The sequence below is a fragment of the Microtus oregoni genome, unplaced genomic scaffold, assembly GCF_018167655.1.
Source record: "Microtus oregoni isolate MIOR12 unplaced genomic scaffold, Mior012 000022F_ref0000154, whole genome shotgun sequence".
Taxonomy (NCBI): Eukaryota; Metazoa; Chordata; class Mammalia; order Rodentia; family Cricetidae; genus Microtus; species Microtus oregoni.
The window spans coordinates 11,297,716-11,322,394 of NW_024543081.1; the positions used below are offsets into that span (position 1 = coordinate 11,297,716).

Sequence of the window (24,679 nt, forward strand, 5' to 3'; positions counted from 1 at the left end):
TTGAGATGTTCCGGGTGCGTAGACCAGACTGGCCTGAATTCTTAAGAGATCTCCCGCCTCCACCTCCCATGCTGTAATTACAGGTATGCACTACACCCCTGCTTTATTGTATTTTGATATGTGTGTTGGTGTTGGAGATGAAGCCCAGGGCTTCCGAGGTACTCTACTACTGTTCCGAGCCCAGCTGTTGTTTCACTTGGTGCTAAGCAGCAAGCACACACCTACTACTGAACTATATCTCCAGCCTTAACTCTTCACTGAGAGGCCATGAAAAGCCAAGCGATGATGCACACACCTTTAATCCCAGCATGCTGGACACAGTGGCAGGCCTGGTCTACACAGAAACCCTGTCTGTCTGAAGGAAAAGAGGGACTAGCACTGACTGCTCTTCCAGAGAACCTGGGTTCAATTCCCAGCACCCACATGGTGGCTCACAACTGTCTGACTCCAGTTTCCAACACTCATAAACATGCAGACAAAATACCAAATCATATAAAGGTAAAAATAATATTAAAAATTTCTGTCCCAGCCGGGCGGTGGTGGCACACGCCTTTAATCCCAGCACTCGGGAGGCAGAGGCAGGCGGATCTCTGTGAGTTCGAGGCCAGCCTGGTCTACCAAGAGCTAGTTCCAGGACAGGAACCAAAAGCTACGGAGAAACCTGTCTCAAAAAACAAAAAAAAAAACAAAAAAAAAAAAAAAAATTTCTGTCCCCACTTGTTCTATATAGCAGGATTTCCTAACACAAGTTGGTTGGTTGCAGGCAGCCTGGCAGGCGTCCGCACACTAGATGGCAGTAACAGTCTACCTTCTCTCCCAACCAGAAATGAAGCCATTAACCAGTGTGCCCTGGGAGTTGAAACCACTATTGGCAGTCAGTCAGGCACATGAAGAGTTGGCAACTGAAGTCACTGTCACTTCTGCCTCTTGCGCTTTACACCTCTATCACACAAACAGGACTTTAGTTGAGATCTAACAGTGTGCAGATAACTACCATACAAGTCAGAAGAGTGAAGACAGATGATGCTCATCTTTATACAAGTCAGAAGAGTGAAGACAGATGATGCTCATCTTCCTCAGTCTGGTTGGACAGGAACCCCACTGCTAAGGACCTGTTTACCTACCGGGCCAGTTATCCCAAGCAGGGTATTTGTGGATTCGGGTTTCAGGGAGTTCTGTCTTTGTAAATTCTTTTGTTAATATGAATCCAAAAGGAGTTCTGTTTTTTATCTGCAAATATATATGTTCACTGTGTGCTTCGTGCCCATGGAGATCAGAAAGGGTATTGAGTCCCTAGAAGTGGAGTTATAGATGGTTGTATATATATATATATATATATATATATATATATATATATATGGACTGGGAAACAAACTTGGGTCCTCTGTAAGAGCAACAAGTATCCTTAACTGCTGAGCCATCTCTCCAGCCCCAGCATCATATATTTAAAGAGAACAGGTAGGAAGACATGGGAATACAATCTTCCTAAGGCTTGTCACTCCAGAAGGACCTGTATGACCACTTATCCATTCCCACACTCTTCCCCGACCTCCTGTTTGTTTCCACTTGATATGTACATCCGGAGGGGGGAGGAATTAAGCTAAGAGACAATTAGAGTAACCTCTGGATTTGAGGCAGCTACTTCCCCGTTCATATTGAACAATACACAGTATAAAGTTAGAGCTCTTTATTCATATAGTAGTGTAAGGCACAGCACAGCAGAGTGGGAAGGCCACAATCCATGATAAAGTCCCTTGCATTTCTATCAGGCAGCTCTTTGCAGCTTGGTGAGACACAGCAACTGGTCTTCACTTCTGGAAGTGTCTGGTGAGAGCATCTAGCAGTTCCTGCTTCTTCGGTCCACTCTTGAGCCCATAGGCTTTGCAGACCTCCTTCAGTGTAGGCACAGTGAGCTTGCCCAGTGTGCCCTTGGCACAATGGGCCTTCAGCTCTTCTTCTGATAACTCCACCTTAATCTTTTTACTTGGAGAACCTTCATCTAGAGAAAAGGCAGGAAGGAACAACCTAGAAATTCTTCCAGTGGTACCCTAGCAATGTGGCACAGGACCGTCCTAGGATGCGGATGCAGTTGACCATTTGCCATCTGCTCATCTAGTGCAGATGCTCATTCTGTGTGGGCCCTATCACTTTTTCTTTTTTTTCTGGAACACAGCATAGCAATAGACTGCTTGCCTAGTATGCTTAAGGCCCTGGTTTCAATGTCAGCAAATCCAAGGTGTAAGAAAATAACCATTTAAGTTCTGAGGCACCAGGCAATAAAGACAGGGCGAGTGACAAATTTACTGGTAAACCAGACAATGTCTGACGCAACCTCTAGGGAATGACAGGAGTCAGTTCTGAAGCAAAATGGAGCAATCAGGATGGCCACCAATCTGATCTCTTGACACTCCTGTCGTCATGGGTCTACTGGGCAACGAGGATTAAATATGGTTTTACTTTGCCAAAGACAGCCAAAAGGATTAGAACCTAAGCCAGAACCATTCCAAAATGGTGACAGTGTATCTGGTGCTTCTCTACAAACGTGAGCCTCGTAGTAAAGGAAATCTGTAAGGAAAATGGTCAGTGCCAGGAGCAGACAACAGGGGGAGCCAAAGAGACTACACTCGCAACTGGAGGGCTACACGTCAAAGAAGGACATATATTCTCTTTACCATTGTCTTTGCAGAAACTTAGATAATTAGGGGCCAGAGCGATGGCTAAGCAGTTAAGAGCACTAGCTGTTCCTCCAGAGGTCGCAAGTTCAATTTCCAGTACCCACATGGTACCTCACAACTGTCTATAACTGTAGACCCATGGGATCTGATGCTCTCTCTTCTGGTGTGCAGATGTACAGATAAAACATCATATAAAACACATAAATAAATCGTACAAAATTAGATAATAGGCGTAAAGTACAAGATTGTTAAGAGCATAGAAGCCAGTGTGGTGATCCATGCCTGTAATCCCAGCACCCAGAAAGAGAAGTCGGGGTTTCCTGGACTTGAGGGTCAGCCTGAACTACAAACACCCTGTCGCAAAGCAAAACAACTAAAGAACATATAAAAACAGACTCATTTCTTCCTAGATGGAGTATAAATGTCACTTTTTTGGAGGCTGTGTATCCCAGGTCCTCCTGTCATTCCTGAGTGCTGGGTCTATAGGCCTGTGCCACCACATCCAGCTATTGATGCAATTCTTATCACATGTGTACCAGTGCATGTCTTTGTAGAGGCCAGAGAAGGATGTTGGGTGTCCTCATCTATAGCTCTCCACCTTATTCCCTTGATATATGGACTTGTCCCTATCTGCCCCATACTGCCCCACTACCCCATGTACATAGATTTCTGAAAAGGCTGGGATGAAGCTCAATGACAATGCTTACTTGGAGATGTGAGGTCCTCACTGACCCCTATACACTCATCATCCCCCCAGAAATGAAGAGAAAAGTAAGAAAGCCAGTTATGTCTGTGATAAGACCATAAAGACCACAAGGAAACCTTTGAAAGGAGCATGCCGTACATCAAGCAGCAGCCCTCACCTTGTTTTCTCTTGGCAGTTTTGCTCTCGGGGTCATAACCTGGGGGGTAGACAAGTTCTTTAAACTCATCTACCAGGGAACCCAGTCTTTTCTTCATGGTTTCAACCTTGGGCACTAGAAAATCAAAACAACAGGGTGCTCATGTGAGTCACACGCATTCCAGTGGCCTGTCCATTCCAGTTCTGTGGGAAACACGAGAGCACTGAGTCAGGGGACCAAGAAAACACGGACTAGATCCTTCTGGCATCCTCCATGCATAGCATCCTCAGTATTGTGATGGACCAGTCTATGACCTCCTTAGATTCCCAAGTCTTGAAAAATGCCAGTTCCTTATTTAAATGGCTTAGTGCCTTCATATATCCTACACACTCTCTCTTGCACTTGGAGGGAACTGAGGATACGGGAGTGGTCCTTCCTCACAGGCTGCTAAACTGAAAGACTGTCTTCTGCTAGACAATCCCCACAATCATGTCTGCTTTTAATAAGAGCTATTTTGTCTGATGTAAGACGCTTCAGAGAATTAGGACACTAAGCAGGCCAAACTAATTGTTCTGGTGCTTTTAACTGTCACGAGGACCTTCATTAAGTCCAATCTACTTCCAGTGACCATTCACTTCCCTGTCACAGCCTGTATCTTCATAAACACTATCAAGAAGGGGTCTAAGAGCCGGACGGTGGCGGCGCATGCTTTTAATCCCAGCATTTGGGAGGCAGAGGCACAGATCTCTGTGAGTTCAAGATCAGCCTGGTCTGCAAGAGCTAATTCCAGGGCAGCCTCCAAAGCTACAGAGAAACCCTGTCTCAAAAAACCAACAACAACAAAAAAAAAAAAAGGGGGGGGGGTCCTGATAGCAAGGCCCGAGAGAAAAGCAGCAAGTATAGCGGTTCAGGGCGAGGGAAGGACTCTGTTTCCTAATGTATTCACTACTGACTGCTCTGAGAAACCAACCACCCCTTTCTCTGGAAAGTAAGGGCAGCAGAAGCCCCCGCTTCAGAACTATGGATATTAACTGAGTCAGCAGGCAGGACAACAGTGCCTGCCACACTGCAGGCCTCAGTAAATGTTATCAGCATTAACTTTCACCACACAGACATGGGGTGGCCTAGTTAGTTGAGTCAGGTCTCAGGAGCCTGGCACTCTTTCCTCCTGACAGTGCAGAGCTAGCCAAATGTGTTCCAGGCAGTCTAAGGTGACCTAGAAAACATCTCAAGCAGAGACGGTCTGAATGAGGAGTCTTGGAGATGGCTAGAAAAACACTTCAGATCACTGGTCAGAGGGTCAAAAGCAAAAGCTGTCTTCCTTTGTGCTTCCCCCAGCACACACACACACCATCACCACTTGCTACTGGACAGGTCGAGGCCGCCAACTGAAATTTAAAGAAAGATCTCGCCTAAGGATGTAGCTCACCAAACAAAGCAGAAGGCTGCCTCCCTGCAATGTATAAGCCCCAGGTTCAATCCCCAGCACCGACAACCAACAACAAAAAGCACATTCCTTACGTGTCAGATCTACTACTTGTTCAGACTCCATCATATCCAGAGCGAGGGCCTCCAGGTTCCGGAAGTGCTGCTGCAGCACAGGGTTCTCAAAACTGTCACTCCTGTTCAAACAACATCGGAACACAAGAGCTTTCAGGAAGGAACTAAATAATCAGCGGAGACAGCACGGGTCTAAGGCCAGTTCACAAGTAAATCAACTTCTCTCTCCAGTTCTCAATTTATCACTGGATACTAGACCATTAACTGCAAAGCAAACCTGGCCACTTGCCTGTCACTAGAAGCTTCAGGCAAAGATAAGAATAGAGAAAACAGAATGATTAAAGAGAGAAGAAATGAAGGACAACGGGACGGAGAGGGAAGAAATGGAACGTATTTTCTGTGTACAGAGCAGCACAGGAGATAAGTGTTTGAACCCTGAGCCACATACACGGAGCTGAAACCCGGTCTCTACGCTTTTCTGTTAGATGAGACTGAAAAGGGAGCCTACTGGCCTTTAGCCTGTTTCATCTGCAAAGTAGGCATAAAACTAACCTTTCAGGATTGCGCTAACACACACACACACACACACACACACACACACACAAGAATAGGCATCTGCAGACATCACAGGAGACTGCAGAGGTCAAACGTGTCAGATCCCTTGGCGCTGGAGTTACAGGTGGTTGTGAAGCACCTGACATAGGTGCTGGGAATCAAATTCCAGTCCTTTGCAAAAGCGGTAGATGCTCTTAACCACTGAGCCATCTTTAGCCCCCCCTTTCAGGTTTCTTAAGGAGAATAAAGGACAGGGTTGAGGTGTAGCTAAGAGAAGAGGACTTGCCTCATATGCTGGAGACCCCAGATTCAATTCAGCATCAAATATTAACAAAAATAATTGATAGAATGTTGGCACTGTTGTTAACACATGGTACTTTATTGTTCTTGATGTGTGTTTGTGTAAGACATGCCCTGAGATCAAATCCGAGCCTTGTACAGGCTAGGAAAGTGCATCCCCAGCCCTACATGGTGGATTCTTAGTGCTCCCATTTTCTAGGAAAGGACTATAGCAGGAAGTTACAGCTGCAGGAGAAAGGCATCTTTTTGTTTTTGTTTGTTTGTATTGTTGTTGTTTTTTTGAGACAGAGTTTTATATATCCCAAGCTGGCCTCAAACTGTTGCACAGTAATGACCTTGAACTCCTCATACCCCTGCCACCACTTCCTCAAGTGCTGGGATTATGGGTGTGTACTACAATGAAAGGTATCATTTGCCCACAAGTAGAAGTGGATGCAAAGATAGAATGTGAAAAACTCAAGCTTGATGGCAAAAACAACAACAACAACAACGCCGGGTGGTGGTGCACACCTTTAATTCAAGCACTTGGGAAGCAGAGGCAGGTGGATCTCTGTGAATTCGAGGCCTGACTGATCTACAGAGAGTGTTCCAGGACAGGCTCCAAAGCTACAGAGAAACCCTATCTCAAAAAACAAAGAAACAAACTGACTTTAAAATAGACTATAAGCTAAGTGTGATGATGTATGCCACCAGTTTCAACACTTGGGCCACTCTGGGCTAGACAACAAGACAATGTCTCAAAAACTTAAAGCTAAGATCTTGATAAGCATGTCTCCTAAGAGGACATACACATGGCCAAGAAATACACGAGATGTTCGTTCAACTGTCGTTTTCATTAGGGAAATATAGATGAGGCTACATGAGTTATCACATCTCTCAAAAAATGAAAGACGCGGCTGGGGATGTGGCTCAGCTGAGTGTGAGACTAGTCAGCATGAAGCCCTGGGTTCAATTCCCAACACCAAAACCAGGCATGGAGGCCCCTGCTTGTAACCCCAGTGCTGGGGTGGAGAAGGCAAGATCAGAAGCTCCAGTTCTTCCACAGCTACATAGGCTACATAGCAGAAGGAGTACTGCAAATTTGAGGCTAACCTGGGCTACATAGCAATTTCTAGGCCCACCTGAGTTAGAGTAAGAGCCAATCTAAAACAAACAAGAAACCAAGTAAACACATGCCACTCTTTTCTAACTTGTGAAACCTCTAGCCTTTTTTTTTTTTTCCCAGACAGGGTTTCTCTGTAGCTTTGGAGCCTGTCCTGGAACTGCTCTTGTAGATCAGACTGGCCTCAAACTCACAGAGATCCACCTGCCTCTGTCTCCCAAGTGCTGGGATTAAAAGCCCATGTACTTTTTAAATTCTTGGTGACAAATAATGATTTCTTGTTTTTGACTACCTGAAGAGAACCACGCCCTCTTAGTCTACGTCTAACCCGAATTTCTAACACGGTCCAACTCAGTAGAGCACCAGAAGAAAGCCCAAGGCTGACCCAGCGCTCACCTGTATGTGAAGCGGAGCTTATGAACAATGGCCTTCATCTTGTCTATCTGCTCGGGGTTGGCCATCACCTTCTCAGTAAAGGGCACCTTCCGTTTGTCGTCAGCAAAGGGGAGGAAGACAAGCTGGAAGCCTGAGGAAGGAAAACAGGTCTTCTGAGGTTTGACTTAAGTGGTGTGGCTGTTTGTCTCTGAGCCCTGTGATGCTGCAGCTGGGGGTTATAAGTCCAGTTCCTCCTTTATCAGGGGATACCTGTGAAAGTTAGTTGAACAGACTCTCTGGGGATTCATGGGAAACCTGACAGAAGAGGGATGCCCCAACAGGGAGCAACAGCCAGGCAGCAACAGTTGGTCCCAGCGTCTAGCTTTTATTATTATTATTTTATTAATCCAGAGTCAGATGGTCCCAGCTTCATCGGGCTCTCCTCTGAGCTACAGCCTTTTCCCATTGTTACTGCAGTTTAAAGCACAGATTAAAGAGATAGGAGTTATCCTGTAGATCCTGGTACAGTCCCTTCATGGTTCTAGAAGGAAAAACCCAGCCACTCTAATCAATACTGCTGCTAGGTAAGGGCCCTTATGGCAGGGCTGAAGGTGTTAAACAAACGAGCCAATTTCTCCCCTCCGCGCGCTCTCGCTCTCTCTCTCTCTCTCTCTCTCTCTCTCTCTCTCTCTCTCTCACACACACACACACACACACACACACACACACACACACTGTGTCTACTATTGACAAGGACTTTGAGGTCACTACTGGTTTTGGACAGCCAGCTTATAGCATGAAACAGTGAGAGGTTAAATGAGAGGTTAGGTTACTAAGCAAGCATGTTGATGACCCTGGTTTTGATAGCCCCAAACTAACATGTTGACGTTGGTTCTTATTAGCATGACTAGAGGACTAGATCAGTGACATCTTGTGCTAAGCATAAGCACATGAAATTATCCCAAATATAAAACAACCTTCAAGCAAGAATAGGAAAAGTAAATTCTGTCCCCAAGTTGGCTAGTGGTGGAGATGGATTCAAAACAAAAGAAAGTGAGCTCTCAGATGTACAGCAGAAGACAAAAGTCACAGCTGGGTATGGCGGTGCGTGCTTGTAATGACAGTACTCAGGAGGCAGGGGCGGCAGGAGCACAAGTTCAAGATCAGCCTGGGCTATATAGTGAGACTATGCACAGAGGGGCTAAAAAGGAAAAGCAAGTCTGACTTCAGTTTATCCATGTCGTCTCCACACACCACTGCCCTGGCAATTACACCAAGTACTAAGGGGAACAAGAGACTTTCAGTAAAGGAAAACGTCAACAGAGAAGCCCTGAAACAACGTGCAAATACATACAGTGGAGCCCATCCTGAGGCCTGACAACCTGTGACTGCACACTGTTGCCATCTACGATGGCCTTGCCTGTGAGGACATCACATCCACATACAAAACCTTAAAATCTCACATTTCCCAGGCCTGATTATCGGGGACTCTGTGCTTCAGACCCCTTATGGGATCCCAAAGCACACAGAAGGCTCAGGAGCTCTCTGCCACGCACCTGCTGGAGTCACCTGAATATTCTGATTGTCCAGTTCCTCTTCCTGTGGCACCAAAGCCACAAAATATGGGGGGACGTTTTTTCGGGGTGTGTATCTACACACGGCTATGACCTCCTTCTCCAGACACTTGGTGAGCAGAGCACTGAACAAGGTTGAGCTGCCTGAAAAACAAACAGCACAAGGGCCTGTGTCCCAAAGCACTCTCCTCTCCCACCTCATTCCCCAGCATAACCACAGTCTCTTTTGATTTGTTTTTTTTTTTTTTTTTTTTTTTTTGAGTCAGGATTTCTCTGTGTAGCTCCAACTGTCTTGGAACTCACTCTGTAGACCAGGCTGGCCTGGAATTCAGATATTTGCCTGCCTCTGCTTCCCAGAGTGCTGGGATTAAAGGCATTAAAGGAATGTGCCAACACACCCAGCCATAAAATTTTGTTCATTTTCTTTATTGGGCCATGATACCTCAGTAAGGAAAAGGTGAGAGAAAGTAGAAGTCGAAGGGACAGAGAAACAGAAAGAAAAGCAATCAAGTTTGGGGGTTCAAATACTGCATTGGGAGTATGACTCATTGCCATCCCACTGCACCAATGTTAGGCTGATGTTAGGAATGAGCTTCCAGTACTAACGGAAGCCACTCAGGTATCGATGAGCTCCTTGTGAAATGCTCAAGTACAGACAAGGGCAAAGGTCATTATCACCTAGAACTGCCCACAGTTAAAGCAGAGGAATGTCCTGGGTTCAGTTTTCGCTCTATTATTTGGTCCCTCTTTTAATTCCATAGGATGAAAGCTTTAAAAAAAATTCCAGCCGGGTGGTGTTGGTCCACGTCTTTAATTTCAGCACTTGGGCGGCAGAGGCAGGTGGATCTCTATGAGTTCGAGGCCAGTCTGGTCTATAGTGTGAGTCCCAGGACAGTCAGAGCTACACAGAGAGAAACCCTGTCTCAAAAAAACCACACACAAAAACAACAAACAACAAAACCCTCAAATTGTGGTCTGGAGAGATGGCTCAGAGATGACTGTCTAGAGAGATGTCTGCTTTTCCAGAGGACCCGGGTTCAGTTTCCAGCACCCATAGGGCAGGTCACAGCTGTTTGTAACCCCAGAGAACCCGACCTCCATGGCAAAACACCAATGCACGTAAAAACAAAACAAAAACCCAAAACTCAAATTCCATGGCCCCTCCCCCTGGATTTTTTACAATACATGGCAGTATTGAAGAAATTTAACTTTGCTCAGTCCCCATTTCCAGAACAGAAACATGCAACATTACCTTAGTTTTCCCAAACATGAGACATTTTTAAAATACCCATTCATATATCTCTTATACGTGTCCAAGCAGCATCCACTTAGGAAACCCAGTGACAGTGGTGGGTTATTCCTTGGTCTACCGTTTACCAGGGACTCCTCTGGGTACACAAATAGGAAGCCCATGTACTCACCATTTACCAGGGACTCCTCTGGGTACACGAACAGGGAGGGTCTCAGGTAGTGGTGCTTCTTCAGCATTACCAAGGGCTTAAAGCCCATGAGGATCAAACCTGGCTCATCAAACCGCTTCAGCTCCTCTGTTTCCTCTTTCTCTAGCACAATCTGACGACTCCCATATGTCTAGAAAAGAAAGGATGGGAATAACAAGGGCCACCAAAGAGCTATGTAGAGATACATTTACAGCCACCAAACATCAGCAAGTTAAAATTAGCTCTGTGGGGCCTGGAGAGATGGCTCAACAGGTCAGAGCACTTGCTGTACAGCTGTGAGGACATGTTTATATCCCTGGCACCCCGTAACACCAGATGTGCCTGGAACCCCACAGCTGGGTTAGGGGAGGAGATCAGGAGGATCTCGAGGTTTGCGGCCTACCAACCTGGCGAAGGAAATAAGCTTTGTTTCAGCGAGAGACCGTATCTCACGGGAATAAGGAGGCCAGAGCAGAATAACCAATGGCCTCTGGCCTCTGCATGAGTGCACGGTGCACAGATGTGTACACACACAGAGACCAGCTTTCTTCAAGGAAAGCATGCTCCTCATACAACCCCCAGGTAATTTATATGTGCCATCTAACTTGTCTTCTGTAGCAGTCCTGGGAGGTAGGCTGTTTAACAGGAGCAGCAGGGATGGCTCAATGTCAAGTGCCTGCCTAGCAATTAGGAGGCTCTGAGTTGGATCTAAAGTAAAACAAGCAAAACAACAACAAAAACGCATTTAACAGACAACTGAACTGAAGGTCAATAGCTGGGCACATGCTCCAGATTATACAACTACAGTGGTCTTTCTCCCTGCCTTTCCAAAAACAGGGTTTCTCCGTGTAGCCCTGGCTGTCCTGAAACTTGTTCTTCAGACCAGGCTAACCTCAAGCTCACAGTTCTGACTGTCTTTATTAAAGGCACCACCGCCTGGCTGACGGTGAACTTTAAATCTGTATCTTTCTTGTGCCAAAGGCCATGATCCTCAGAAATTGTTTTTTCTCTTATTTAATTATATTTATTGAGCTCCCAGGCCTATCCATGACACACAACAGATACACAAACCAAGGACTGTGGAAACAGCTCAGTGGGGAAAGCACTTGTTTCACAGGACTTTATGGGATGAAAGGTCCCACATCAGGTCCTGGATTGAGTTCTGGTGGGGAGGCGGGGAGGCAGCAAGAAACACCTGCTGGGCAGTGGGCACAGGCCTTTAAAATGACCCTTCTGATTTATCTATTAATAAAGAAACTCAGTGGTCAGATGACTGCTACCCAATAAGACAACATGACAGTCTAGTTACAAATAAAAAGAGAATGTTTTATACTTTCTATCCTTCAAACAGCATGGAGACCTTCTGGTGTGAACTTTATACTTCAGAAAAAAAACGTGTGTGTAATGGGTTGAATAAAAATACTTAACTAGTCAGACAGTTAGGACCTGCAGGTATACAAAAGTCTGATCATCTCCCACATTTTATATAGTTAATGTGTTTAATCAGTCATGGTGATGCACACCTTTAATTACAGCAGTGGGGAGGCATAGGCAAGTCGATCTCTGAGCTCAAGGCCAGCTTGGTCTACAGGAAGAACCCGTCACAAAATAGTAAAAGGATGTGTTAATTTTTTTTTTTTTTTTTTGGTTTTTTTTCGAGACAGGGTTTCTCTGTGGTTTTGGAGCCTGTCCTGGAACTAGCTCTTGTAGACCAGGCTGGTCTCGAACTCACAAAGATCCGCCTCTGCCTCCCGAGTGCTGGGATTAAAGGCGTGCGCCACCACCGCCCGGCAGGATGTGTTAATTTTCAGTATCACATCCTTCTAAAGAACATACACCAGAGAAAGACAAAAAGAGAGAAGGCGCTGGACCTGATCTTTCATGCTCAGAAAAGCAGGGTACATCCATGGGGCAAAGCAAAATAATTCAGCAAAAATAAATTCTCCCCCTTAAACAGTCCACTGCACCTGCAAACCCTAACTCCTCAGCGCCTGGGATTAACCGCAAAGCACTTCCTGTTGCTGTACTTAAACAGTTATAGCAGTGTGTTCTGAGCAATCAGGGCCAAAATTCCCACCCACCAACACCTGTCCTATTTGGCTTTCTGCCCTCACAGACCCACGTGCTATGGTTGCAAGGTCAGCGGCTTCCTGTCTTAACAACTTACCTAGAAAGATGCAGGTGAAGAGTGACCTAGCTGGTCAGCCTGCTCAAAGTGTTCCCTTCCTGTTTTTTTTATCTTTTCTCCCCAAGACAGGGTCTCTATAGCCCTGGCTGTCCAGGAACTCACTCTGTAGACCAAGCTGGTCTTGAACTCACAGAGATCCAACTGCCTCTGCCTCCAGAGTGCTGGGATTAAAGTCATGTGCCACCATGCCTGTTCCTGCTTTTTGGTGTTTTTGATTTGTTTTTTAGATTTATTTATCTGCACGCATACCTATGGACAATGACCACGTCTGGTGCAGGCAGAAGTCAGAAGAAGGGGTCTAAGCTCCTGGAACTGAAGTTATGGATGGTTGTAAGCCATCATGTGGATGTTGGGAACGGAACCTGGGTCCTCTGCAAGAACAGCAAGTGCTCTCTTGACTGCTGAGCCATCCCGGCCCCCACCTCCTGTCAATCCTGGAACAGAAGACTGAGCAGGGTTAGCCACCTACCTGAGACCGCTTGGTATCACTAGGCAGGAGCAGACTGCCTGTGTTTACATTAAAAGTCCTAGTCTTGGTTTTCACAGGCTCATTTGTTTCTCGATAGAGCCTCACTGGAAAAGGCTTGTTAGCTTTCTGGACCAAGTTATAGACGCCCACCATGAGCGCTACATCTTTACCAAGCTTGAACTTTAACCTGAGGGAGGAGAAAAAAAGAAACATTGAACTTTCCCATGTAAAATGTTTTCACAGCAGCCAAGTTTCAATTTGTTTTATTCTTTCCAATAATGTCTTAAAATGCAGACTCTAAACAGAATATAGTACTGGGTGTGGTAGCAAGAATTTAATCCCAGCAGTTGAGGGACTAAGACTGTAAAATTGTCATGAGTTCAAGGCCAGCATAGGGAACATACCAAATACCAGGCGAGTCAGGTCTAAATACAAGACTCTGTCCAAAATATAAAAACAAATAGAGGCTGGAGAGATGGCTCAGAGGTTAAGAGCATTGCCTGCTCTTCCAAAGGTCCTGAGTTCAATTCCCAGCAACCACATGGTGGCTCACAACCATCTGTAATGAGGTCTGGTAGCTTTCAGGCATACACGCAGACAGAATATTGTATACATAAAAAAAAAAACTAAAAAAAAAAAAAACTAGCAGTGGTGGTGCACGCCTTTAATCCCAGCACTTGGGAGGCAGAGGCAGGCAGATCTCTGTGAGTTTGAGGCCAGCCTGGTCTACAAGATCTAGCTCCAGGACAGGTACCAGAGCTACAGAGAAGCCTGGTCTCCAAAAGAAAAAAAAGAAATCAAAATAAAGCTAGGTGTGCTGGCCCATGGCTTTAATCCCCGAGGCAGGGATTAAATCTGCTCAGGAAGCAGAGGCAGGAACAGGAGGATCTCTCAGTTGAGGTCAGCCTGTTCTGTAGAGCAAGTTCCAAGCAGCCAAGGCTACACAAAGAAATCATGTCTTAAATGAATGAATAAAAAAATACATAAATACATAAGTAATAATAAAGGACTCAGGTCATAAGACTTGGCATCAGGCACCTTTATCTGGTGAGCTATCTCACTGGCTTAATAATAATATAATTTTGACAATGATAACTATCATCCGGGGGCTGAAGATACAGCTCAGTGTTTAAGAGCACTTGCTGTACTTCCAGAGGACCTGAGTTCGACTCTCAGCATCCATGCTGGGTGGCTCATAACTATCTATAACTCCAGCTCCAAGGGATCCAGTGCTTCTTGCCTACATGGGCACCCACACAAACATATAACTTAAAATAAACAAATACATAACACCTGTTAAGCTTCTTTGTGTGTTAGATGTCTTTTACTTACTCTTTACAACACATAACCTCATGAGGCAGATGTTCCTGCCATCTGCCATCTACAGAGATCAGACACGGTACTAAAGAGTGTAGCAGAGGACACAGACATCAAGGAAAGGGAAGGCTGCATTACTGTGCAGACTCACAGTACCATCTCCAGCCAAAGAAGAAACAGGTCTCGTTATCCCGAGGTAAAGCAGGTGGAGGAACAGTGTGGCAGCGGCGCAGGTGCGGGAGTCAAACCTGTGCACTGTTTGCGGTGCGTTAGAGAAGGATGGGGAGCTCACACAGGCTGGGTGCCCACCTGGACAGTACTCGCTTTCTGGTTTCCTTGGCTCGAACCTTCCTTAGCAGATCTTCCAGCTTGCCTGATTCTTCAAAGTGAACCCCGAGGTCCTCACCCTCAGCTATGCTGATGATGTCTCTGTAGAACAAGGATATGTCAAAGCCCCCACGTTTCTTCAGATGCATCAAGTCAAGGAAGACGCCTGAGGTAAGAACAGAGCAAACAGGGAAACCAAGTACAGCAGATGAGAATTACCACTCTGTGTTCACACAGACCTCACTATGTAGCCCTGGCTGCCTGAGACTCCTAACAAGGCTCCTGCCTCTGTGACCCCACACCTCTCCCAGAGTGCTAGGATGATGGGGCGGTACCTGGTGAAAAGTTTTTCTTAAAAAAGAGCTCCACACATTAACCACTAAATCATCTCCCATGTTCTACAAAGCAATGTTAAGTCAGCATGATGGCTCACTGGGTAAAAGAACTTGCCACCAAGCCTGACGACCTGAGTTCAATACTAGGACCTACACACTGGAAGGAGAGAACTGACTCCTACACATTGTCCTTTGACCTTCACAGACTGCAAAGTGACATCCACGTGTCCACACACAGATATGTAAAATAAATACATGCAATTTTTTATCTTTTTTTATATTTTTCTTTATTTATTTATTATGTATACAATATTCTTTCTGCGTGTAACCCTGAAGGTCAGAAGAGGGCACCAGACCTCATCACAGATGGTTGTGAGCCACCATGTTGTTGCTGGGAATTGAACTCAGGACCTTTGGAAGAGCAGGCAATGCTCTTAACCTCTGAGCCATCTCTCCAGCCCCCTCTTTATCTTTTTTTAAGACAGGGTCTGTCTCTGTGTAGCCCTGGCTGTCCTGGAACTTACTCTGTAGCCCAGGCTGGCCTTGAACTTCTAGAGATCTGCCTCTGCTTCCCAATTGCTGGGATTAAAGGTGTGTGCCAACACTACCTGGCATAAATGCAATTTAAAAAATCTCATCTATCTATCTATCTATCTATCTATCTATCTATCTATCGAGGGGGTAGTTGAGACAGGGTCTTAATATGTAGCTCTGACTGACCTGGAACTAACTCTGTAGTCGAAGCTGACCTGGAATTCACAGAGATCCATCTGCCTCTGTCTTCCCAGTGGTGAGATCAAAGGTGCACCACCATACCCAACTAAGTTTGGTTTTTTGGGGGGATTGAGGGTGAGGACTTAAATTTCTGTTTTAAAAAGAGATGGTGTCAGGCAAGATGTGGTGATATATGGATAATCCTAAATCTTGGAAGACAGAGGCAGGAGAAACGTAACAGGTTGTAAGTCACTAGGTCTACATGGCAAGTTCCAGGCTAGTCAAGGATACACAGTGAGACCCTATCTCCAGAAAGAGAAATATTCAAAAGATCATGTCTGTAACAAACATGCAAATAATCCCAGCACTTGTGGGGCTAAGGCAGAAAGACTACTGTGAGTTTGAGGCTACACTGGGCCACATACTGAGCTTTAGGTCACAGAGAATTTATGTAGTCTTTGCTTTCTTTATTTCTTTTCTTTTCTTTTTTTTTTGATCTTGGAAATACAGAAAAGCTAGTTGGGCAATGGTGGCACATGCCTTTAATCCCAGCACTCAGGAGGCAGAGGCAAATGGATCTCTGTGAGTTCAAGGCTAGTCAGGGATATACAGAAAAACCTGGTCTCGTAAAAACAAATATACATGAATTTATATATATTTAGTATATACATTACACACACACATCAGCCAAGGGCAGTAGTGGAGCGTGCCTGCAATCCCAGCACTTGAGAGGTAGGTCAGGATTAGGACCAAAAATTCAAGGTTATCCTCAGCTCCACAGCAACTTCCCAACCAGCCTGAGTGAAAATTGAGAACCTGTATCTATCAAACAAGCAGGCAGATAGTGCTTGGTGTCCTGCAGTACAGCCTGGTCAGAAATTCCTAGATTATGCAGCCCTCCTGCCTCACGCTCCCTAGCAGCTGAAACTGTGGGATGTAACACTGTGCCCAACTCAAGCATCTATTTTCAGTTCAATTCAAATGGGTTTCGTTTGCTGGATTGTTTTTTAGCTTAGGTCTCACTCTGTAGCCCAGGCTGGACTCATATTCCTCTTGCCTCAGTCTTCAAAGTGCTGGGATTTTGGCCATGCATAAGCAGGTACAGCCAAATATCCTTTACTCTTTTTTTTGAAGGATGTACTTATATGTTATCTGTATTTTGTTTGCATGTTTCTGTACCTCATGCATGCAGTAACCAAAAAGGCCAGAAGAGGGCGTCGGATCCCCTGGAACTGGAGACAGTTGTTAGGCACCTTGTGGGTGCAGACAATGGAGGTCAAGTCCTCTGGAAGACCAGCCAGTGCTCTTAACTACTGAGCTATCTCTCCAGCCTAAGCCACACATCCTTCAAATGCCTCCCTAGGCTAGGCACGACAGTGCACACCAGGAATAATACCACTTGGGAGGCTATGGCAGGATTGCCTGCTTGAGGCCTGCCTGGCTACACAGCAAGTTCTAGACCAGCATGGGCTATATAACAAAAATATACAAACTCTAGATTGACTATTAACATTATCAGGACCTAAAGAAAGTGGCTATGCCTATCAGCTGTCATAACTACTTCAAACAACACTCAAATCATTATCATTCCTAGCAGCACTGATGTCAAGACAAGTGTGCCCTGCTAGAGACCTTTAGATAGCAGGCAAGACTATTTAGGCCACACTGGTGTGACCCCAGTTTTACTTTACTCTTTCATTTGGCTCTTGATGGCAAAAGCAAATGCTTAATCTCAACTATAAAGAAAATAAGTTAGGAGTCATTTAAAAAGAATAAGAAGGGCTGGGGAGATGGCTCAGCTTTGATGGCTCAGAGGTTGCTCTCCCAGTTGTCTAACTCTAGTTCCAGGGGCTACAATGCCCTCTTCACGCCTCCACAGGCACCAGGCACGAAAGTGGTATGCAAACATCTATACAAGCACACATACATATCCACACATACAAAATTCTTAAATTAATTAATTAAATTTTAAAAAAATTAAAATATACATTCCTTTGGGGCTGGAGAGACAGATGCACAGATATGCATGTATTCAAAAAACCCACATACATAAAATAAATAAAATTAAAGAAAAAAAGCAAATAAGGAAACAAGACTGGAGAGATGGTTCGGGAGTGAAGAGCACTGGCTGTTCTTGCAGTCGACCTGAGTTCAATTTCCAGCAACACATGGCTGCACACAACCATCTGTAACCCCCGCGCTAGGGGATGTGATGCCTCTTCCAGCCTCCACAGAGTCTTGGATGCATATGGTGCATGTAACTACATATAGGCACATACATACAGATAAAAACAAATATTTTTAAAGTAATAACAAAATGAAAGGATGAGGAAAATGCCCACCGGTGTCACGGAGATCACCAGCTTTGGTCCTGGCCCGGCTGGCTTTGGCACTGTCGTTGCTGTGAGGGTCATCTTCATTGGTGAACAGCATGACCCTCTTATGACTCATCTTGACCTGGACATCGCTGAAGAGGTTGGCACAGACCCAGAGCACTTCACTCAAGGAGTAGTCAGATCCATGGCCAATTGTGTCTTGGAAATGCTTTTTTCCCTGTTGTCCCTTGAACTGGTCAAGCTCTAACACACGTTTGGCACCTGGTAAGAGGCAGAGTCAAAGTGGGCAAAGAAATAAGGCCGTGAGCACCACCTTCACCACAGGCTAACAGAGGCCTCCTCATTCGACCGCTATGGAACTAGTGTGGCAGGGACTTTCTGTGAAGAAAGCAAGTTCCCAGCCAAGGGTAAAGCTGCTTCCTCTCCAGAGCCCTCTTTCTTTCGGCTTAGTGAAGTTCCCACATGAAGGAAACCATTTTTTTTTAATATTACTGACCTGGGTTATCCAAATCTTGTAAGACATAAATATTTTTGAAATTCACTGAATTTTTGTCTTTCTCGGTACCGTAGAACACCACTCCCAAGAGATCTCGGTCGCTGCTTATGATCTTACTGGTGTACACACTCTGGATACACTGAGAAAATAAAAATTCTGAGTGTTTACTAAGCTTCTGTCAGAGCCAGGCGCAGTAAGCACTTAGAGTTTACGAGCTGAGGAATGGAGCTCGGTCAAGAGGGTGCCTGCCTGGCATGCACAAAGCCGGAGGCTGGATATCAAGTGCCGCATAAACCAGGCATGGTGGCACGTCTGTAACCCAGCACATGGAAGGTGAGGCTGGAGGCCCTCAGAGTGGCCCATCACGGCGGGTTTTATGCAGGGCTGGTGACTGAACTCCTGACTTTATGCATGGTAGACATGGATCCTACCAACGGAGTGTCTGGTTTTCATTCCACATGTCATACCCATCGAGAGCAGAACTACTGAACCCACAGCAATCTGAGGTCTGTATCTCCGAGGAACTATTACATACCAGCTGCATGCTTTCATGTTCTTTTTAAGACTTTATTTTAGCCAGGGCAGTGGTGGTGAACAGCTTTAATCCCAGCAGGCTAATCTCTGTGAATTCAAGGCCAGCTTGGTCTACATAGAGAGATCCAGGACAGTCAAGGCTACATAAAGATACCCTGTCTTGAAAAACCAAAAAAAAAAAAAAAAAAAAAAAGATGATATTTTATTTTATTGGTTTTTTGAGACAGGGTCTCTCTACATAGCCCTGCCTGTCCTGGAACTCACTATGTAAACTAGGTTGGCTTTGAATTCAGAGAGATCCGCCTGCCTCCTGAGTGCTGGGAATAAAGGGGTACACCACCGTGCCTGGCCCCTTTCAGCACTCTTAACAGCAGCTTACTCAAGTCCTTTGTCCCCAGCCCCCTTTTAGAGACAGGACCCAGGCTGGCATGGAATTTGAATATGTAGCCAAGGATGACCTTGAACCTCTAATTCTCTTGCTTTTATCTCCCAGATGCTGGAAATATTGGTACACATCACCAACTCAGGGTCTTCCACATGTTAGGCAATCACTCTCCCTATTGATCTATATCCCTAGGCCTCTTCTGCCCATTTTAAGACTGTATTATAATTGTTTACTACAAATAATTTTCAACTCTCAGGTTTCACCTGCAAAAAGATATGTGTATGTGTGTCTATCTGTGGTGGAGGTGGTGGAGGAAAAAGAGGAGGAGGAGGTGGTGGTGGTGAGGGTGGTGGTGGTGAGGGTGGTGAGGGTGGAGGTGAAGGAGGAAAAAGAGGAGGTGGTGGTGGAGGTGAAAGAGGAAGAAGAGGAAGAGGAGAAGGTGATGGAGGTGAAGGAGGAGGAGGTGGAGGTGGTGGTGGAGATGGTGGAGGTGAAGGAGGAAAAAGAGGAGGTGGTGGTGGTGGAGGAAGAAGAGGAGGAAGTGGTGGTGGTGGAGGAGGAAGTGAAGGAGGAAGTGGTGGTGTTTGTGGTTATGGTAATACTGGGGATTAAACTTTGGTCTCAACCACTGAGCCAGTCTCAAAAGGACCTTATCCACACTAGAACAGCAACACTTGACTTTACAATCCAACTCCAAGGAGAACCCACTCTACCTTCTCCAAGCTCACCCAGAAGGTGGAAGCCATTATCCTAGAGTACCCCGAATAAAATGGAGGGTGTCCTCCAACTCTCATCAGATGCAAGTACAGGTAACCATCTGAGAGGACTATCCGCCATCAACATACAAACTTTTAAACGTGGTGTTTGTGAGGGTGAAGAAACGGCTCAGCAGTTAAAAGCACTGGCTACTCTTCCAGAGACTCAGTTTCTATTCCCAGCACCCACATGGTGCCTCACAACTGTAACCCCAGGTCTGGGAATCTGAAGTCCTTTTTGTTATCTTCTGGTATCAAGCATACAAACACAGACATACCTGAACATAAAACACCCATATTCACAAAATAAACAAAATTTTAAAATAAATAAAAATGGCATGTGCTGGGTATGGTGGGACATATTTATAGTACCAGTACGTGGGAGATGGAGAAAGGATTTAAGGTTAGCCTTGGGTGCAAAGCAAATTTTAAAGCCACCCTAAGCTACATGAGACACTCAACTTAAAAAAGGAATACTAGGTAGGGTAGGGCTGGAGAGATGGCTCAGTGGTTAAGAGCACACATTGTTCTTGCAGAAGACCCAAGTTCAATTTCCAGCACCCATATTAGACAGCTCACAACTGCCTGGAACTCCAGCTCCAGGTGATATGATAACCCCTGACCTTCTACACACACACAGTATTAAAATTTAAAAATATACAGGCAGTGGTAGCACAGGCCTTTAATCTCAACATTCAGGAGGCAGAGGTAGGCAGATGTATAGTTCGAGGCCATCGTGGAATACAGAGCGAGTTCCAGAATAGCCAGGGCTACACAGAGAAACCCTGTCTTGAAAAACAAGACAATTTAAAGCGGCACTAATTTTCCTTTTCCTTCTTGGCAGAATCTCAGGATGTCACCCTAGCTGCCTTTGAAGACATGCTTTTCCTACTGCAGTCTCCAAAATGCAGATTACAGGCGTATGTCATCATTCCCAGACCTTTCTTGGGGGGATGGGTGCAAAATAAGTAGGATTCTCATCAAAAAGGAGATTCTGGAACTCACATGAGGCCTGTGGATGAGTAACAGTCTGATAGGACTGGGACCAGTATGGGTCCTCCAGGCTTAAGCCAGCCAGTTAGGAGACAATGGTTAGTCCCTCCCTAGGGTTCTGACCTGATTACCACATAGCACCTTACCCACCCACATTCTGTGACACGGGCTTCTTCCTGTTTTTTGAGACAGAGTCTCACTATACAGCCCTTAGTTATCCTAGAACTAGAACTAGCTATATAGACCTGGCCAGCCTCTGCCTCCCGAGTACTGGGATATAAGGCATGCACCATCACACCTACCCTCGATTTTATGAGTCCATTAACAAGGAAGTCTTACCTGGATGGTCATATCAAAAGGTGTGACTTCATCTTCACCCTGAGATTCAAACATAGCCCTGGAGGCATCAACCAGAAAAATCAAGCTATCTCTTCCTGAATATTTATATTCTCCTATGGGGAAACAAATGACAGAAAATGTTTGCCTTTTGCATCATACTTAATATGCTTATCACTCATACAAAACAAAGAGCTCCGTAAAACAAAAGGACAGTCGGACAATTACTATACAGTGAACACACTTAACACGGGTCCTGCCAAGTGCCCTTACTCCTCCCTTTGTTCTTCCTTTGTCTCCCCAGAGGAAACCACTCTCTTGATTGTCTTGGCTCTCATTCCCTTGTTTTTCTTTAAAACACGTGTGAGGGCCTGGGTCCAATCTCCAAAACCAAAGTACATGCACTACACATAAAAAATTCATAAAAAAAATTCATATAAGGGGGCTGGAGAGATGGCTCAGTGGTTAAGAGCATTGCCTGCTCTTCCAAAGGTCCTGAGTTCAATTCCCAGCAACCACATGGTGGCTCACAACCATCTGTAAAGAGGTCTGGCGCCCTCTTCTGGCCTTCAGGCATACACACAGAATATTGTATACATAATAAATAAATAAATATTTAAAGAAAATTCATATAAGTAGCTGGGCGGTGTTGGCACACACCTTTAATCCCAGCCCTTGGGAGGCAGAAGCAGGTGGATCTCTGAGTTTGATGCCAGCCTGGTCTACAGAATGAGTTCCAATACAGCCATGGTTACACAGAGAAAGCTTGTCTCAAAAAAAAAAAAAAATTAAAAAAAAGGAAAAAATTCATTTAAGTATGTATCTTGAATCATTAGTCTTGATTTCTTATTTTTAATTACTTTAAACAATTATTTACTAAATGTATTCATTTTATTTTATATGTGGATGATTAACTTGCATGTATGTATGTAAACAATGTGCATGGTTAGTTTCCTCTTGGAGGTCAGAAGAGGGCATCAGATCCCTGGAAATAAGAGCTGTAGAGGATTGTGAACCACCATGTGGGTAATGGGAATGAACCCAGATCCACTGGAAGTGCAGCCAGTGCTCTTAACCACTGAGCCTTCTCTCCAGCCCCTGGGAGTTTCTTATACCTTTTTCTTTCTTTCTTTGTTTTGTTTTTCCGAGACAGGGTTTCTCTGTCCAGCTCTTATCCATTTCTAAGGATGAGGGAGGTTTCATAGCAAGCCTTGAAGTCGGGCTCTGATTCCTAGGTAAGAGGCAGGAGGAAAGGCGAAGGGCAGGATGTGTAGCCACCAAGTCCACTTCATGTAAACTCACTTCCCAGGGCTCATACGGAGCTCAAAGTCAATGTCAGTTGCACAGTGAATGTGAAGTCAGCCTGGTCTACATGAAACCACATCTCAAAAATAAATAGCTGGACAGTGGTGGTACACCCCTCTAAGTCCACAACTCGGGAGACAGAGTTCACCTGAATCTCTGAGCTTGAGACTAGTCTGGTCTACAGAGCAAATTCCAGGACAGTCAGGGCTATGCAGAGAAACCCTGTCTTGAAATTAAAACAATAAATAAATAAATGATAAGCAAACAGGGCCAGACAGGTCTCTCAGTGGTTAAAAACACTTGCTGCCCTCTTGCAGACGACGCAGGTCCACTTTGCTGCACCCACATGGAAACTTCAGTTCAGGAAACCCAGCTGCCTCTTCTGACTCCTTTTTGCATCCAGACATGCACATGATGCACACATACACATAAAATAAAAAAAAATTTAAAAACCAAAATATTGCCAGGCAGTGGTGGCACACGCCTTTAATCCCAGTACTAGGGAGGCAGTAGCAGGTGGATCTCTGTGAGTTTGAGACCAGCCTGGTATACAGAGTGAGTTCCAGGACAGCTAGGACTGTTATGCAAAAAACCCTGTCTGGGGGAGGGGGGGAAATATGTAAATAAAGTGACAAAGATTACCGTGCATCGAATCATTGATTAAAGATTAATAAAAAAATCTATTAGTGACTAGTAAAAAATGAAGAGTTAGGAATGAATGTTCACAGATTGGAACAGGATCTGAACAGCTCTGCAAAACCCAAAGCGGGTAAATATTTTAGATTATCTGGGGAGAAAAGGAAGAGCGATCTGACAGCAAAGTGCTTCCAGTAAAAAAAAAAAAAAAAAAAAAAAAGGACACAGGAAAAGTCTTTCTTCCACGCAAACCACACTACGTGATGAAGCCACTTACCACCGGAGTCAGGGCTCTCCTCCTCTTCTTCCTCTTCTTCGCCCTCGGTTTTGTAATAGGTTTCCCACCCTGACATGTTGGTTTGCTCACTAGGTGAGATAAATTATGAACAACAAATAAATTTAAACAGAAAAAAATACCGAGGAAGGTAGCCCTGAGATAGAGCGCTTGCCTACCATGTGTGCCAGGTCTTGTGCTACAAAAAATAAATAAAAGAAAGTCAACTTCTAGGTTCTTTCTAGATCTGCTCAAAACGCTCGGGTCACTGTTGAGGAATATGAATGAGGGCTCCTGCTACCTTGAAAGCTCTCGGTGGGAGGGAGCAGAGGAAATGAGCATGGGGATCATTCCAGCAAGCTGCAGGACCAAAGTGGTTGGCGGTGGGGGGCGGGGTATAACGAAGCGGCCCAGACCTAAAGGTCGCACCGCGACGGTACTTGGTGTACTGGCTGCAACAATCGTCTTCATTTTCCTCCCACGTCTCCACCAACCCTCAGCCAGGGACTCCGATGGAGTCTCAACCACACCCAGGGGAAAAAGGAGGAGGACCCACAGTGTGTTTCTTCGGACCGGTGCTGCTCTGCTGTGAAACAAGGGGCCGCGCGACACTGAGCGGACGAGCAGGGCAACAGCAGGGTGCACCCAACACTTCCAGCACAGCCGACCTACCTACTTTTGCGGCAGGTGAGCGAGCCGAGGGGACAGAAGGCGGGCCACACGTCCGCGCGGGCTCCGGCTCTCTCTCCCAATCAACGACGAATACGTCACCACGCACGACACGCCCTTCTGCCCGTCAAGCGGACACGCCCATCCCCATCCGTGGCTTCCACCCCTTTTCCTAAACTAGATCGCGCGCGGGCAGGGAAAGCCCCGCCCTCTCCTTGAAGCCCCGCCCCCGCAGTCCGTCAGCGCCG

General features: G+C 45.5%; 1 protein-coding gene across 3 annotated transcripts; it reads right to left on the reverse strand.

The window, feature by feature from the left end:
- Window positions 1-1,672: 1,672 nt before the first annotated feature.
- Xrcc6 (X-ray repair cross complementing 6) lies at window positions 1,673-24,481 on the reverse strand. Of its 3 annotated transcripts, none has more exons than XM_041671677.1 (13): window positions 24,439-24,481; window positions 23,766-23,854; window positions 21,551-21,663; window positions 18,545-18,683; window positions 18,055-18,309; window positions 14,646-14,829; window positions 13,020-13,206; window positions 10,345-10,513; window positions 8,906-9,067; window positions 7,371-7,500; window positions 5,039-5,139; window positions 3,539-3,652; window positions 1,673-1,999 (listed from the first exon to the last, which is right to left on the reverse strand). In XM_041671677.1, the coding sequence occupies exons 2-13, from the start codon at window positions 23,839-23,841 to the stop codon at window positions 1,809-1,811; spliced, it is 1,821 nt and encodes a 606-aa protein (XP_041527611.1). In that variant the 5' UTR covers window positions 23,842-23,854; window positions 24,439-24,481; the 3' UTR covers window positions 1,673-1,808. The 3 variants fall into 3 exon arrangements, with proteins under 3 accessions (XP_041527611.1, XP_041527612.1, XP_041527610.1); XM_041671678.1 differs by having other exon boundaries at window positions 24,435-24,472; XM_041671676.1 differs by having other exon boundaries at window positions 24,319-24,456.
- Between the last annotated feature and the right edge of the window lie 198 nt (window positions 24,482-24,679).